The following is a 16,042-nucleotide window of genomic DNA, read 5'->3' as shown; positions in this document are numbered from 1 at the left end:
GTGTACACTCTTCTGACCTGAGATTTGAACCCAGGACCTTCGGATCTGCTGCCTTATATCTAGCCACTAGACTAACAAAACAGTAAAACTACATCTGACTGGTATATTTGTAAAATACTTGTATCCGGAGCTATTACACATATTTAAAAAAAATCATCTGTCAAGTAAACGTCAAGCATTACAATCAATGAGTATTGAATCGACCAAAAAATATCGGAAGTAAAGTCTAAAATAACTTCACATGAGAGTTACGAATTTGATTTTGACGCATTGTTTATAAATGAAGTTGATAATACTGTAGTATTAAAACCTAAACGAGTTTAAGTGAACAATGATTAAGGCAATATTAGTCTTCAATAATCATGGAAAACCACGATTATCTAAATTTTATCAGTATTTTGTGAGTGAAAGTTTTATGTTTTATTTAATGATTATTTCAATCGATCGAGCGATTTTTAACAACAATCCATATTGTTTTCAAATTCTAACCAATTATTTTTAATTTTAATCAATAATATAAAGGTAGTTCGGTAAATGAGTGTTTGATAGTATTTGAAGTGGGCTCCATCGCTCATAGACTGCACGTTGATAAGCACTGAGAAATGTTAACCATTTTTAACAAAACTAATGGAGTTGTAGTTGTTAATTATATCCGTTGTGCCACAGCATTACCGAAATTAAAAAAAAAGAATCCAGAGCAGAACATTGATTGTATATTTTTTATTTATTCATATATCGGAGGATAAGTTTTCTCATCCTAATTTTGCCACCCTGGGCACTAGCTGCGAGTGCCCCTTGCGTCAATCCAGCACTGCTTGTGCCTGTAATTACACTAAACCTTTAAAATGGAACATCTTAATACAAAGCATTGTTAGTTGGTGTTCGAATAAAATGATACTCATAATTTATTTGAACATACCTACTTCCCTACATAGATTCGCCTAAAGCCTCTCATAAATTTAATTTAGTTTCCATCTCGCCAATCATTCAAATACAAATGAAAAAAAATGTATAGAATATAAATATTTTATTCAAAATAGAAGCACTAAAGTTGCAAAAGATTCTCAAATGTCTACCACAAGTTCAGAGAGAAACACCTCAGTGCTGAGAAAGGAACTAAGCAGAACTTCTTTTTCTGATTTTTTTAATTTTCACAATCTGGAGGCATTTTTTTATCTATAGTCATAAACAGAGACAAGTTTATTTTGTTTACTTGTATTATTAGCATGTACAGCCCAATTTCTAGAATAATTATTTATTATATTACGAACATTCATAAAATAGTCAGTTTCCTCTGAGATACTGAGGTTATATTTGAAATTGTAAATAAATGTTTGCAGAATGAAGACATGCAACAGCAGATAATCAAAGAGACTTTCCAGCTTGTTTCCAAGAGAGATGATAATGTTTGTAATTTCCTTGAAGGCGGCAGGTTTGTGTTACTTCATTTCTTTGCTATATTTAAGTTTTGTTATAGATCTATTCATACATGAATAGGGTTGCTATTTATTCGGATTTCCTCAGATTTGTTCTAGTGTATGTCTATCTAGGGCCAGTTTCATCTGTAGTTCGGGCTTAAAAGTTTTGAAGTCACTGTCTGTCGAGATCTTTTTCTGTCAAGCAGTATAATTCTTAAATAAATTATGTAATACTGCTACCAGTTTTTTAAAACTTTGAGAAGTTTATTCATTTCTTAAGAAGACAAAATTTAGTTTAAAATAAAAAGTTTTACTGTATCATACTTCGTTCTGTAAGTTTTTATAAAAACATAGTAGTGATGTCCAGGTTCTAAGCTTTGGGGCTTCAATGCTTCTTGTCTTGGTTGGTAGATTTTGGAGATGGCAACACTACTCACAGAGGCCAATTAAGTATATGCTTTTGTTGTTTTATGGAATCTAATCTTCATCTATTTTAATTTATCTTTTTTTTATTGCATAAATAGGCAGACAGGCAAATGGGCGACCTGATTATAAATAAAGCGCATAGACATTGGCGCAGCAAAAAAAAAAAAAAGATATTCCTGAGACATTCCTCAAGATGTTATATCCCTTGCCTGTAGTTACACTGGCTCACTCACTCTAACCGAAACAACAATACTATATATTGCTGCTTTGGCGGTAGAATAATAATATAATAACTTTTAATTATTATAATAACTCATAAAAGGAACCGGGAGTTTAAGTTTTCGGCGGCGAAGAATTACGTTATATTCGTTATTCGTTATTTCGTTATTTAGTTTCGTATTCGTTTCGTATTCGCAACCGAATTTTCGTTGCAACGCCAATGATAACGTATGTATGTTTCAGTCTCATCGGTGGATCTGACTACAAGCTCATCTACAGACATTACGCGACGTTGTATTTTGTGTTCTGCGTGGATTCATCAGAAAGCGAACTCGGGATTTTAGACCTTATTCAGGTAGAGATTGAATGTATTTTTTTTTCCAATTTGGCAATGATGGTAAGTGGTTGCCACGATAGACCTTGGCGATGTGAGAAATATTAACATTTCTTACATTACCCCAGAAATCTTGTGGTGGTTAAGACATTATGTCCCTTGAGCATATAGTTGTACTGTTTAAAAACATGTTAAACCGATAATCCTGGTTACAAACTATGGGAGTACACTGGTGTGTGTGTGTGTGCATCTCTAATAAATCTTTAATATATCTAACTTTGTGATTATTCATCTAAATTTGTAATTTTGTGATTCCCAGGTGTTTGTGGAGACTCTAGACAAGTGCTTCGAGAATGTCTGCGAGCTGGATCTGATCTTCCACGCGGACGCAGCGCACCAGGTGCTCGATGAGCTGGTGATGGGCGGTATGGTGCTGCAGACCAATATGGCTGATATACTCTGTAGGCTGCACGAACAGAACAAGATGCAGAAGGCCGAGGTGAGTTTTTAAAGGTTTATGTAATTCTGGGAATTTAAGGTTGCAGGTCCTAGAAACAAAACCTGGATTATGCCATCAAAGGTTTTATTTTATCTGTGGAGAAATCCTGAGTAATTCTGAGCCTGATACCAGGAATTTAGCAGCATTTACACTTTTGTGGCATTGGTAAAGCCATTACTCCTGCCTGATCTTCGGTCATGTTGTATCGGACTATGATAGTTAAGTCTGTAGTGTTTATGTTTGAGATTGGCTTCCCATACAGAAATCTTTATTTTTATTTATTTTATATAAAAATAAGTTTAAGTATCGTAGGAAAAAAGATAAACGAACCTTAAATTTACTTATTTCATGCGGTTTGCTAATAACTCAGCTATGTTGTGCACTACTAAGAGTTTATGATTAATATATCTTTATTTATAATACACCATTGCACCTAACTACTTCTATCCACTTTAATTTTAAATCCAAAATTCCGATAACAGTTTTGTCGACGTACAAAATACCTTTTATTCGCAAATCCAGAGTGATTATCATAGATTAATCAAGTTCTCGACCAAATGATATCGCTTCAATTTGCTGTCAAATGATGTTTATTTCCGGCTTTTTTCCGGTTATGGTTGGAATAGAGTATACATTTATTATATTTGTGTCCCAGGCCGGTATATCGGCTGCCCCAGCGAGGGCAGTATCCGCGGTGAAGAGCATGAACCTACCCCAGCAGTTGCGGGACATGCGACTTCCCGACCTACCGCAGGCCATTAAGGTTTGTTGTATATACTCTAATAATATAAATAAGGATTTTTTCTAAGTACAAATGATTTGTACTTGGAATATAGTATGGCAAAGGTCCTCGAGGGGCGCCTGATCTTGGAAGGAAGATGGAGCACTTTGTCCAGCCTTTAGACAGGGCGCGTCACACCCTGATGAAGTGTGCTACCAGGCGTTCTCAGAGCCGGCCCATATCCCTTCACGTGGGGGAAACGCTTAAGAGCGTTTATCCAGTATAATATTAATAAACAAAATAGTATGGCGGAGATAAAAGATAACCAAATCTTATATTTATATATTGTGCTCGACGAACAGTTCTTGATTAATATATCTCTGTTTATAATACAACGATATACCACTTAACTACTTTATCCGATTTAATATTCGACTTCCAAAGTTTCGATAGCAACACATTCATACATACATAATTACTACCAACGATGTATGTCAATGTCGTAAGTTCGATTGGATGGAAACGAATCTTTAATTGTATATATAATCTTTGTTTTATATGTTACCAGGACCTGAAATTCTGACCGATACAGCAGGCGTACCCCGCCTCGCCCGTCGCCATAGCAACGAACATCATCAACACGATATACTCGCAGAACGAACGCTACCAGAACATACAGAGGCCGGAGAACATGACGAACAAGTTCTTCGGTTCCGAATCCCTCAGCACGAAGTTCTCCGAGACCTTCACGGAGAACTATCAGCAGACAGACGGCATCAACTTTCCGAATTACGAATCTCACAAGCTGGAAGGCTACCAGGACCTGACGGGGACGGTCGAATGCGATTACTCAGACAGGAAACGGAAGAAGAAAAAAAAGGGGAAGCATTAATAATAGTGAAGTTATAATTATAGTGTGCGCAATTAGAAGTGTGAATTGAAACTTTTTTGCGTCAGAATTGTTACACAAACGTTGCACCCGTTACACAAACTCAACGTACGTGACGCATAGGGACGTTGCACAAAGGCAAAACGCCTTACACAAAGGTAACGCAAGGGTTTTTATACGGAAATTTTAAAAACATCATACAGAGGCAGTCCGCGTTACGCGTTAAAACGTCCAAACGTTCCTTGCAACAATGCAGCGTTGCAGAATTATCGATAGTTTGACTATCGATAGTTGACGTCGAAAACTATTCAGAATATCGATAGTACTATCGATAGTATCGTTTTGATCAATACTATCGATAGTATCGCTAGCTCTCTGTAAGCAAATTTAAAAGCAGCGATACTATTGATACAATTGATTTTTTTTTTTGATAGTTTTGGACTATCGATAGTTTAGGAAAAAAGTAATGGTTTTTGCAAAACTATCGATAGTATCGCTAACACCTTAACTATCGACAGTCTATCGATATGCAATACTACAACAATGTTTTATACATACACGCACCGTTCGTAACACGCAGACGCAACGCTCGTAACACACACACCGGCACAACGCACGTGACCTTGAAATATTACTCTAAACGCGCGTAAAAAGTTCTACTTCATTATTATCTGATTGACACATGTTTTAATTATTAACTTAGGAAAGAAATTTATTACTAAATTCGTTTGCAAACATCCGCAAAGCGCAAAGTTATTTGCAATTTGTGATTGTTGACTTTGTGTTATATTTGTCGATCTGTCTAACTTTTGTACGTAAGCAGTATGTTAACTGACGAAAGGCTTTTATTAATACGTTTTTATATATAAAAGAATTTGTTTATGAATATTAGAAATTGATAGAAGTCGACACTGTTTGACATCTTTGTGAAAATTGGACTCGAAATTTAAAATTATTAGTAAATCTTCAGTTGTAAACGCCTGATTCTGTTTACAGATTCATAAAGTATTCTTTATCAATTGTCCTCGGGCTTAAATGTAAAGTGAGCCATAACATCTCAAATTTCACTTTGAAGAATGAATATCTTACTTTTTATAGCTCGAGCTTTATAATAATCATTTCTGGGAAGTATTCCTTCTTAGAATATATATAGTAAAATTAATATTAATATGGAAAATCTTATATGGATCAGTAGTTAATGGACATAAGGTGCATCTTAACCGATGATTGTGATTTTAAACACAATTTGTGTTTATAAAACATCTTGTGCTTGTTGAAGGAAAGTAAACCTTCTCAAAGGGAGAGCTGGCCTTAGCTCAGCGGTGGGATATTAAACGCTGTTACTTCATACTTGTTCATGTTTTTAAATTAAATGCCTTTTCTCAGTTAAAATACTGTTTTAATAGTGCTAGTATAATTGTTATAATAAAAATAATACAAGCTAATTATGATTGTTAATTAAAAGTGAGTTATATTAATTGATGTCGAAAATGTTACATTCCGAATATTTAAATATGGGATTCGTTTAAGTTTAACATCGCTTATCTGTGCTAAGATTGTAAGAATTATATTTTTTGTTAAATGATGTATTGTTTTATTTGTAATGTGTACTGATCTGCTTGATCAGGCCTCCAGCCTTCCAGGGCCGGTTTTTACGTTTTGGTCGCAGTAGTAGGGTTAGGCTAGGTTTAAAAACCGCAGGCCAAATGTCACACCTCAATTCAGCCACTGATCTAAAAAAGTGATGAATTCCCAAAAACACTGACGATATACTTTTGTAAGAAGAAATCGAGATGTATTATATCGGTTTATTTACATTTTAAACCCCCATTCCTTCATTCCTACCTGTATTAAGGGACGAATTTGAAATATCCTTTCTTAGTGCTCACCTACGTCGCAAAGGTAATTTCTGTGCTTACATTTCTAAACTACACCATATTTAAGTCAGTCAATTTTCAAGAAAACATCAAAAAAATGTAAAGCTTAGTGTAGACTCAGCCTTATGAGAAATTATAAGTAGTTTCGAAGACACAAAGTTATAAATTGTCAATAGATGGCATTATGACTAAGGTCTAAGGCCATCTATATTTTGTCAAACGAATGGTGTCTTACTAAAGGCGTCATCTATGATTTAAATTATTATTTTAAATTGTCTTCTATTCACCAAAAGGTGGCGTAACTGACCAAAATTATCATGTTTGATCTTTTCAACAAAAGGTGGCGTTGTAGTCTATTTTTACATAAGCTTAAAAATATTTTGTAATTTTTAATTAAAAGACTTGAATATTATAAACTAAAACTATTGTGAAATTATTATCAAATGAGTAATAAAAAGTAATGTTTCTTAATCAATATAGATGTCAAAATAAAATTTATTTTATTGTTACATATGTTAAATTATTCGAAAAGTAAGTATAAAATACACTTAATTTAATTCACTGAAAAAAAGATTATTTTTATTACAAATGACAACAACAACAAAAAAGCGAAATATTAGCTTATAATCAATACTTAAGCAAGCAGGTCATGTAACCGCTGCCTTAATAATACAGTTTTAAGTCAAAAGCGTACAATTTACTCGTCCATCGAGCAAAGCGTAACAAGGTAACTATACACCAATTTGTTTAACAATTGAAACAATGAGATTGATAATATCCAGCTTTGTTAACATAATTCTATTATATTTTATAGTATAACTATCTTATTGTTGCGTTTCCATTCGCGATAAAATTAACTTTTAGTTTACATAGTTGTTTAATACGGCAATGATGATATACGTACTACTAATACAAGAAATAAGCGCTTTTTTATGATAACGGTAGGCGGACGAGGAAATAGGCCACCTGATGGTAAGTGGTCACCACCGCCTATAGACAAGGACGTTGTAAGAAATATTAACCATTCCTTACATCACAAATGCGCCACCAACCTTGGGAACCAAGATGTTACGTCCCTTGTGCCTGTAGGTACACTGGCTCACTGACCCTTCAAACCGGAACACAACAATACTGAGTACTGCTGTTAGGCGGTAGAATATCTGATGAGTGGGTGGTACCTACTTACCCAGACGGGCTTGCACAAAGCCCTACCACCAAGAATACCGCTTGCATACGGTACAGTAATTTTTGGCAACTTATTCATAATAAAGTATCGGAAAATGTAATCAATTTAACATTTAACAAATTTAAAAAGTTTAATAAGACTAAATTAATAAATAAATATTATTATTAATTAAAATAATACTTTTTAGTTAACCCGCCTGGAATTAAGCTCGAGTTCGAGGGAATAACATCATTGTAAATCTGTTTATTTGAAAAGAGCAACTATGCGAGTTTCTGGCCGTTTCTTCGGTGGTAGTGTTTTAATATTGACGATACAAAAACGCTTCATTATGAAGTTTACTGGAATAAAATACAGATAAGATTCGATTGATGTCATTTCGGATCTGGATATGCATACGGATATATAAATAATATTTTACCGGTTTCAGATACGGTTACGGATATTAGATTATTTAGAAATCGCCAAAGATTTAGTATTATGTATAATCACAAAAAAAAACTAATAACGTTAACATAAAATTAACAACTCATTTTAGGTTATAATATTCAAAAATTAAATTATAATAAATATTTTAATTTCGGTTTCGGTTATGGAGCTCAATAATATTACTGGTTCTGATAACGTTAACTATACTCTTAAAGTCCAAATTTCTAAGCGGATGCTTACGTTATCAAATAAACTCACCTTTCAGCTTTCTAGTCTCAGTAGTTATAGCTTTAGGTTTATAGTCAGGAAATACATCAAATATATTTTTTCTTGATAGTAAAGATTTGTGCAAGCCCGCCTGGATATAGCCTCTTATCCGGTTCCGGTTTGAAGTGTGTATAGATGATAAAAAAGCGCGGAGCTAATACTTGTTGATTTCCAGGCAGTATATATTATACGTATATATTTGTATTTAACTAAGATAACTTTGTATTTCAAATGTTGAAAAAGATTAACTACTGAGTTTCTTGCCGATTCTTCTCGGTAGAATCTACATTCCGAACTGGTGGTGGCTTCACTTAGTATAGTTTGTTAAATGACGATTCAAAAGTGCTTGTAAAAGCCTACTTGAACAAAGTATATTTTGATTTGATTTGTATCTACAGGCTCAAGGCATATAACATCTTACTTTTAAGGTTGATGAATAATTTAAGGAATGATATATATCTTTTAACCACCAGGCGGGTGATTCACCGATTTGCCTAACTATATTATAAAAAAAAAAAAAAAATGTACAAAAATAATTCAGAACTTATGTTATTATAGTATATCCGAATAGAGATTTGTATAGTATCACTATTATTTTGGTATGGGGTTAGTTTGAATCTGCGACTATTTCGACGGACATGCGTTAGGTTGTATCGCGACCTTAAGGCTGTGAAAACAGGGGAAGTTTGTGTGGGGAATTAATCAATGTCGGTACAGGAAGTTTGTCATGATAGGTAAAATGGAGGTGCTTTGTGTGCAATATAGTTTTGAGTTTAGTTTTGTTAGCCAGTACTTGCAAAACTATAGAAGTCACTGATTTACATGAATGAATTATCGAACAACGGTTGAACTTTGTAAAAAATATTCTCAACATTCTTTGTTTTGGAGAAATACGTTAGTTAATGAAAATAATGACATTGTAATTTGTCTTTACATGTTTGGCACTAATTTTAATACATGCTTTTTAAAGAATTGTTCTAAATATAATTTTACTATTAATTATATCTCAAATAATGCATACAACTTTATCGATTTGAATATAACTAGATAACTTTATTGATTTTTAATAGATAGATTAATTCAAGAGGAAGGTTTATATGTATAATACATGCACAATTTAGTTGAGAAACACTGATAATTTTAGAGATTTTTGAAGTGACGTCGTAATTAAACACATTTTTTGCGATTACATTGCAAACAGTGGTTGAACTCAACGAGATAGATCAAAATAATGTACTACAGTATTGTAAACCTTAGAAAAGTCTTCAAAAACGTCAGCGATGGTATATGTCTATTTCTTAGGGATAGCCCACAACAACCATTTTTTATCCTTTACTTTTTACGAGAAATAATGGCTTATTTTCGAAGCGATTTTAAGTAATACAACATTAAACCTTATCTAAGTACCTTAAATACATTGTGCATTTAATATAGATCAATATGGCCCTTTACAGCATGTAATTTAAATGAATATTTTCGAAGGTATTACAGTTTTAAAACGCAGGGACATAGCGATTTGTATTGTCTAATGACTGATAAACTGTGAACGTTGTAAGACATTCTGTAGTATATTTAGTAACAGCATTGCACCCGTGCGAAGCCGGGGCGGGTCGCTAGTATTAAATATTATAAATATTAGTCGATTAGTACGACATTTTTATATATTATATATTTCAAAAAACTCCCCGTGAATCAATGTCAAACAACGAAATACATATCCTGAAAGAAGTCGCTGCGGTTTTCACGATACCTAAATACTTATTAAATAATGTTGTATTAATATTTTATTTTTATATTTAAACATATTAAAGAATATATTATATCATCGTTAAACATACATAAGCTAATTTTCATTTCTGTTTTAATATATAAAAGTTTTCTATGGAATGTACATATATTTTAATGTTAAGGCAGCGTTTGTACAAGCACCTCGACCATCATCTCACGTTGTAAAAATGGTCTCCACGAAAACCTTTATTCATACTAAATCCGCTCTGAAAGTACATTCTAAACATTGGGGTAAGAATTGAAATAATATTAATAGATTCGCAAATTACCTTCTTGTAAATTTTCTTTCCTTATAATATAATTTCAAATCGTTTAAATTGCAATTAATAAATAATCCGTATTAAATATTAGTCGCTAAAATACTATAGGCTTGTATAAGAGCGTTGATTTTGATGTCTGCTAAATAATAATTTATAGAACATGACTGTATTTTTAAATGTTGAAAAATAGTAACTACTGAGTTTCTTGCCGGTTCTTCTCGGTAGAATCTACATTCCGAAACGGTGGTAGCTTTACTTAATATAGTTTGTTAAATGACGATTCAAAAGTGCTTGTAAAAGCCTACTTGAATAAAGTATATTTTGATTCGATTTGATATTAGCTACGTAATTTGCTGGATAGGTGAACTAAGATTCTTGTCGGTTCTTCTTAGTAGAATTTACATTTCGAACCGGTGGTAACCGCGTGGAACCACGTTGGGGTCTTTAAGCAATGCACGGTACCTCTTTTGCCTTTTCTACGACAATTTTATTCGTAATTACGAATATTAATACTACGAAGATATATTCTACCGCCAAATAGCTGTACTCAGTATTGTCGTGTAACGGTTTGAGTGAGCCAGTGTAACTACACAACGGATCTTATCACAATGACATCTTAGTTCCCAATGTTGGTGGCGCATTGGCGACGTAAGGAATGGTTAATATTTCTTACTGCGCCACGGTCTATGGGCGGTGGTGACCACAAAAAATAAATCTATAATTAGCACGAGTGTTTGTGTATAGAGAGTGCACAAAAATTTTTTTTTTTTTTTATGTTATAGTTGGCAAACGAGCAGGAGGCTCACCTGATGGAAAGTGACTACCACCGCCCATGGACATCTGCAACACCGGGGGGCTTGCAGGTGCGTTGCCGGCCTTTCAGGAAAGAGTACGCTCTTTTCTTGAAGGTTCCCAAGTCGTATCGGTTCGGAAAAACCGCCGGCGAAAGCTGGCAATAAATAAAATTTATTGCACTCAAATTTAAAAAATATTTACACTATTGCTATTGAGAACTATCGTAACAAAAATGGGTCATAAAGATCATCGTATTATTAAGTATTCTATAAAATATCCTCCAAGGCCCTCAATGGGGCCTCGTAAACTAACAAAGCTTAATTTACCAGTGAACGTCCAGCGATCTAATTATAAACCACCACGACAGATGATACAAGTTATATATTGGAAAGTTCTTAACAATAAACATAAGGATTTCGTGACCACACGCGACAGGTGACTTCCGGTGGTCAAATGTGGTCATGTGGGCAGTCTTTAATAACATATTCGGGGAATTCTTTGATCAGTTTCATTGTTTGTTTGATACTTAATACGTCAATTCAATAAAGTAAATATAAGTATTGAATTGGTATTTTTTTTTTACTGTTTAAGTATTCTTGGAAACTTCTGGACGGATTGGTTGTGTCGTGGTTTTGTTTATTTTTATTTTTTTATATTTCAAAGGTTATCAGATCAAATTATAATATTCTTTATTCAAGCAGACCCATAAAGGCGCTTTTGAATCGTCATGTTAATTTTTAGCGTAAGTTAAATTTATTAGTGTTAAGTTAAATTTAAAGCTGTCAGTTTGGAAAGTAGATTCTACCGAGAGGAACCGACAAGAAACTCAGTGGTTACTCATTGAGTTCAATTTTAATATATATTCTGTCTGGAAATCGACACATACTAAGGTTTTTTAAGTTAAGGTCTTGTAAGTTCTGATATGAAATGTTCATAATGGACCACATTTTAGCCCTAATCATTTAAATCAAACTTATACTCTATTCCAACCATAAGAGGTAAAAAGTCAAATAAACACAGCAAATCAACGCGATATCATTGGTCGAGAGCTTGATTAATCTATGACATTTAAAATGGTCGGAACTGTTATTATCGGAATTATGGAGGTAAAATCAAAGTGTGTCTAAATAAAGATATATTAATCATAAACTCTGAGTAGTTCACAATATAGCCGAGTTATTAGCAAATCGCATGAAATACGTAAATCTAAAGTTTGTTTATCTTTTTTCCAACTTCCATTGGAATAGGCTGGAGGACATAATACTGCTGTTCCAAGCCTCTGTAGACAACATCATTGTTCCTTGTTCGAATTGAGTGTCTCGCTAAACTTTGGCACCTCGTTTAAATGAACAATGATATGTTAAAAATATCACCCACACCACCTAGATGTCCGAAAATCCACAACAGCGCGATTTAAGACATTTTCTGCCTCGCACAACCACTCTGTGGAACCAGCTTTCGCCGGCGGTTTTTCCGAACCGATACGACTTGGGAACCTTCAAGAAAAGAGCGTACTCTTTCCTGAAAGGCCGGCAACGCACCTGCAAGCCCCCCGGTGTTGCAGATGTCCATGGGCGGTGGTAGTCACTTTCCATCAGGTGAGCCTCCAGCTCGTTTGCCACCTCTAAGATAAAAAAAAAAATCTTATGTTTAAAGTTTTGATATACGTTTCCAACTTTTATTCGATTTTTAATTTAATTTTTTTTTTTGACTTTTTAACGTAACTGTGTTTAAATATTTTTTGGTTGACAGTGCATCACGATGTCTTCGTTATTTGAAAATATTAAGTGTGTCTTGTATTTATTTATTTATTTAAATGCTTTATTGACCACCATAAAGTTAATGAGACAAAAGGCGGACTTAATGCCTGAAGGCATTCTCTGCCAGTCAACCTTTATGTCAAACAGAAAAACCACGAAGGCGGTAATTAAATTAATTAAAAATAATTAACAATATATAACAATATATGAACATACTTATATAAAACTACAATTTTGTTGGTGACTCGTAAATTAAATAAAATGTGGTAGGTAGACTAAAGTATGGTCCAGTGGCTTGCTCTAACCAGTTTAATCAGGACCCTTAACTATCTACAGTCTATACCGATCGAGGAAGGAAGTTAAACAAACCTTAGATTAAATGCGATTGCCAAATAGCTCAGCTATATTGTGCGTTACAAGCAGTTCTTGATTAACATATCTTTGTTTTTAATACGAACAACAATACTAACGCATTAAATACTTATATCCACTTTAATTTAACTTCCAAAGTTTCGATAACGGCTTCGTATTTATAAAATTTTAATTCTCTTAATTAAAAACAATTCTCAATTTTTCTTAAATTTAATTAACTTTTAATTAATTCTTCGTATTTTTTTTTGCATATCAATTATATAATAAGGGAAGTTGGGACAAAATGACATAGTCACCTTATTTAGAAATTGGCGGGTTTTCGTTTCGTCTCCGCTACTGTATCACGTGACGGCAGCCATATTTAAAATCCTGTCAGATTTTGAGCGCCATTGTTACAGTCTCGTCGCAGTAATCAGTGCAAACGTATTTCGCGCCTTTAAAAGTTTATTTTAGAGATGGTTTTGTCCTATTTTCTGTTAAGGTATTTATTGTTATTTGTAATTATTTCTATTAAAATCAATCAACTATGCCAGTACTCCATGATTTCGATTAACTTTATTGCAATCATTAGTTGTTTTTTGTTTGGACAAAATGACATACATATACAATGGACAAAATGACATACCAGGTCTTGGAGCCAAGAATACATGAGTATGGCTATTGAAGCATGGAAGCAGAAAAAAATGGGATGGGAATTGGTCGCAAAAACATTTGGTGTTCCTCAGGTGACGCTTAGAAGACATGCACTCAATATAAACAAAACTTTGAATTCTAACTCTAAAGGATTAGGAAGATTCAAGAAAACATTTTCATTCTGAAGTTGAGCAGGAGTAAGTCGAACGCATAAAGTTTTTAGAAACACGACTTTTTGGTTTGACGCGTACATCAATCCAAGAGCTCGCCTTTGAACTAGCCGAAAAAAATGCTTTCGATCAACAAGAAACGTGCTGCACAAGAATGGCTTGAAGGCTTTCTGGGAAGAAATAGAAAGTTGGTTACGATGTATTTCTTGTTTCCTTTGGGCTCGTGCATCATGTGCTGATGTCCCAACGATTTATTTGTGAACTGTGTTCTTAAAAAATAGTATGTCATTATGTTCTCACCTTATATGTCATTTTGTCCGTACTATATGGACAACATGGTTATTGTGATTAGTTACATTTTATTCTTTACATATATTTTATTAGTGTCCCTACTTAATTAAAACACTGTGTTACTGGTAGTCAAAAAGAGCCGAGATGGCCCAGTGGTTAGAACGCGTGCATCTTAACCGATGATTTCGCGTTCAAACCCAGGCAGGCACCACTGAATTTTCATGTGCTTTATTTGTGTTTATAATTCATCTCGTGCTCGGCGGTGAAGGAAAACATCGTGAGGAAACCTGCATGTGTCTAATTTCAACGAAATTCTGCCACATGTATATTCCACCAACCCGCATTGGAGCAGCGTGGTGGAATATGCTCCATACCTTCTCCTCAACGGGAGAGGAGCCGTTAGCCCAGCAGTGGGAAATTTACAGGCTGATTATGTTTATGTTATACTGGTAGTCAATAAACCTAAGATGAATAAAAACGATTTAGACTGATTATAATACCATTAAATAAAAATATATGATTAAAAAACAAAACACCCTGTCATTTTGTCCGTACTTCCCCTAACACTAATATCGAGTCATTTCGCTGTCAAGTCATCTTGTGGTTGGAAAAGATAGTTACTCCGGGCTGGACAAACATATCATATATAATAATTGATTATATTGTTATTAGTAATTTGTCACCAACATTATAGACATTGGCGCTGTAAGAAATATTAACCGTTCTTACATCACCAACGCGCCACCAACCTTGGGAACCAAGATGTCCCTTGTGCCTGTACTCGTCCTTCAAACGAACAGTAAAATACTAAGTTGCTGTTGCTGTTTGGGAGTAGAATATCTGATGAATAGATGGTAACTACATACCCAGACTGGCTTGGACAAATCCCTACCACCAAATTGTATTTTACTTAGAGATAATAATATAATATATATATTTTTTTATGTTTATATAAAAATAGATAGATTGTCTTATTAATATTGCCAACAGTCCTGTTTATAATAGTTATGTCATTTTTTATCTATACTAGTCTATACTTAGTGTTAAAAATGTGAAAGTAACTCTGTCTGTCTGTCTGTCTGTCGCTCTATCACAGCCACACCACTGAAATTTGCTATGAAGCAAACTTGAACTCCAAGGAAGGGCATTGGCTACTTTTATTGCCAAACACGTGACAACCAACCCTTATAACGCGAGCAAAGTCAACAGCAACAACTAGTTTAAAATATTTGAACGGGCAACTAGTTTGTAACAAATGTCGCCGATACATAATTTCGAAAGTGAGTCTGTCTGTCTGTTGCGCTTCACGGCTAAAACACTCAACTGTATTTGATGATATATTTTATGGAGCAAGCTTGAACTCAAAGAATGGCATAGGTTATACTAATACCAGATGAATTACCTTTAAATGGTGAAGCCGCGAGTGACTTCTAGCCGAACATAAAATCATATATTTATATAATATTCATAATATTTCCGACACATTTATATAGGTTATACACAGACAAACCTATTATATATAATATTATAAATTCGAAAGCATATCTGTCTGTCCGTTGCTCTTTCACGACAACTTTTTTAACTCTAACATATAACCTGATGAACGATCGCTAAAACGCGGGCGAAGCTGATGGCGAAAACTTGTATCATAATAAATTTTATATGAATGAATAAACTTATTTTATTTTCTTCTTAAATAATCATATCTGCA

The 16,042-nt window shown here is 33.9% G+C and overlaps 3 protein-coding genes across 3 annotated transcripts in view; all 3 read left to right on the top strand.

Annotated features, from left to right (window-relative positions):
• The window catches only part of LOC113391874 (polyhomeotic-proximal chromatin protein-like), a 270,704-nt gene that overhangs the window by 75,687 nt on the left and 178,975 nt on the right, over positions 1-16,042 (top strand). The window lies entirely within an intron of this gene.
• LOC113391891 (AP-3 complex subunit sigma-1) lies at positions 159-4,536 on the top strand. Its single transcript, XM_026628019.2, has 6 exons — positions 159-400; positions 1,341-1,432; positions 2,307-2,418; positions 2,717-2,896; positions 3,552-3,659; positions 4,186-4,536. The coding sequence occupies exons 1-6, from the start codon at positions 332-334 to the stop codon at positions 4,198-4,200; spliced, it is 576 nt and encodes a 191-aa protein (XP_026483804.1). The 5' UTR covers positions 159-331; the 3' UTR covers positions 4,201-4,536.
• Positions 11,103-16,042, top strand: part of LOC135194233 (aldo-keto reductase AKR2E4-like) — a 237,454-nt gene continuing 232,514 nt past the window's right edge. The window contains exon 1 of the mRNA XM_064219464.1: positions 11,103-11,173. Within this exon, the coding sequence (XP_064075534.1) occupies positions 11,120-11,173 (54 nt within the window). The 5' untranslated portion in view covers positions 11,103-11,119. The remainder of the gene's footprint in view (positions 11,174-16,042) is intronic.

The sequence above is a fragment of the Vanessa tameamea genome, chromosome 28 (assembly GCF_037043105.1).
Source record: "Vanessa tameamea isolate UH-Manoa-2023 chromosome 28, ilVanTame1 primary haplotype, whole genome shotgun sequence".
NCBI lineage: Eukaryota > Metazoa > Arthropoda > Insecta > Lepidoptera > Nymphalidae > Vanessa > Vanessa tameamea.
Note: the sequence above shows the minus strand (reverse complement) of the source record. Positions and strands in the feature narration are given on the sequence as shown.

What these genes read in the sequence shown, in the direction of transcription:
- LOC113391891 (XM_026628019.2), top strand. Translation starts at nt 332, where the DNA reads ATGATTAAGGCAATATTAGTCTTCAATAATCATGGAAAACCACGATTA. An exon ending in CTAAATTTTATCAGTATTTT is followed by an intron (nt 401 to 1,340) that starts GTGAGTGAAAGT and finishes AAATGTTTGCAG; the next exon opens with AATGAAGACATGCAACAGCA. An exon ending in ACAAGATGCAGAAGGCCGAG is followed by an intron (nt 2,897 to 3,551) that starts GTGAGTTTTTAA and finishes TTTGTGTCCCAG; the next exon opens with GCCGGTATATCGGCTGCCCC.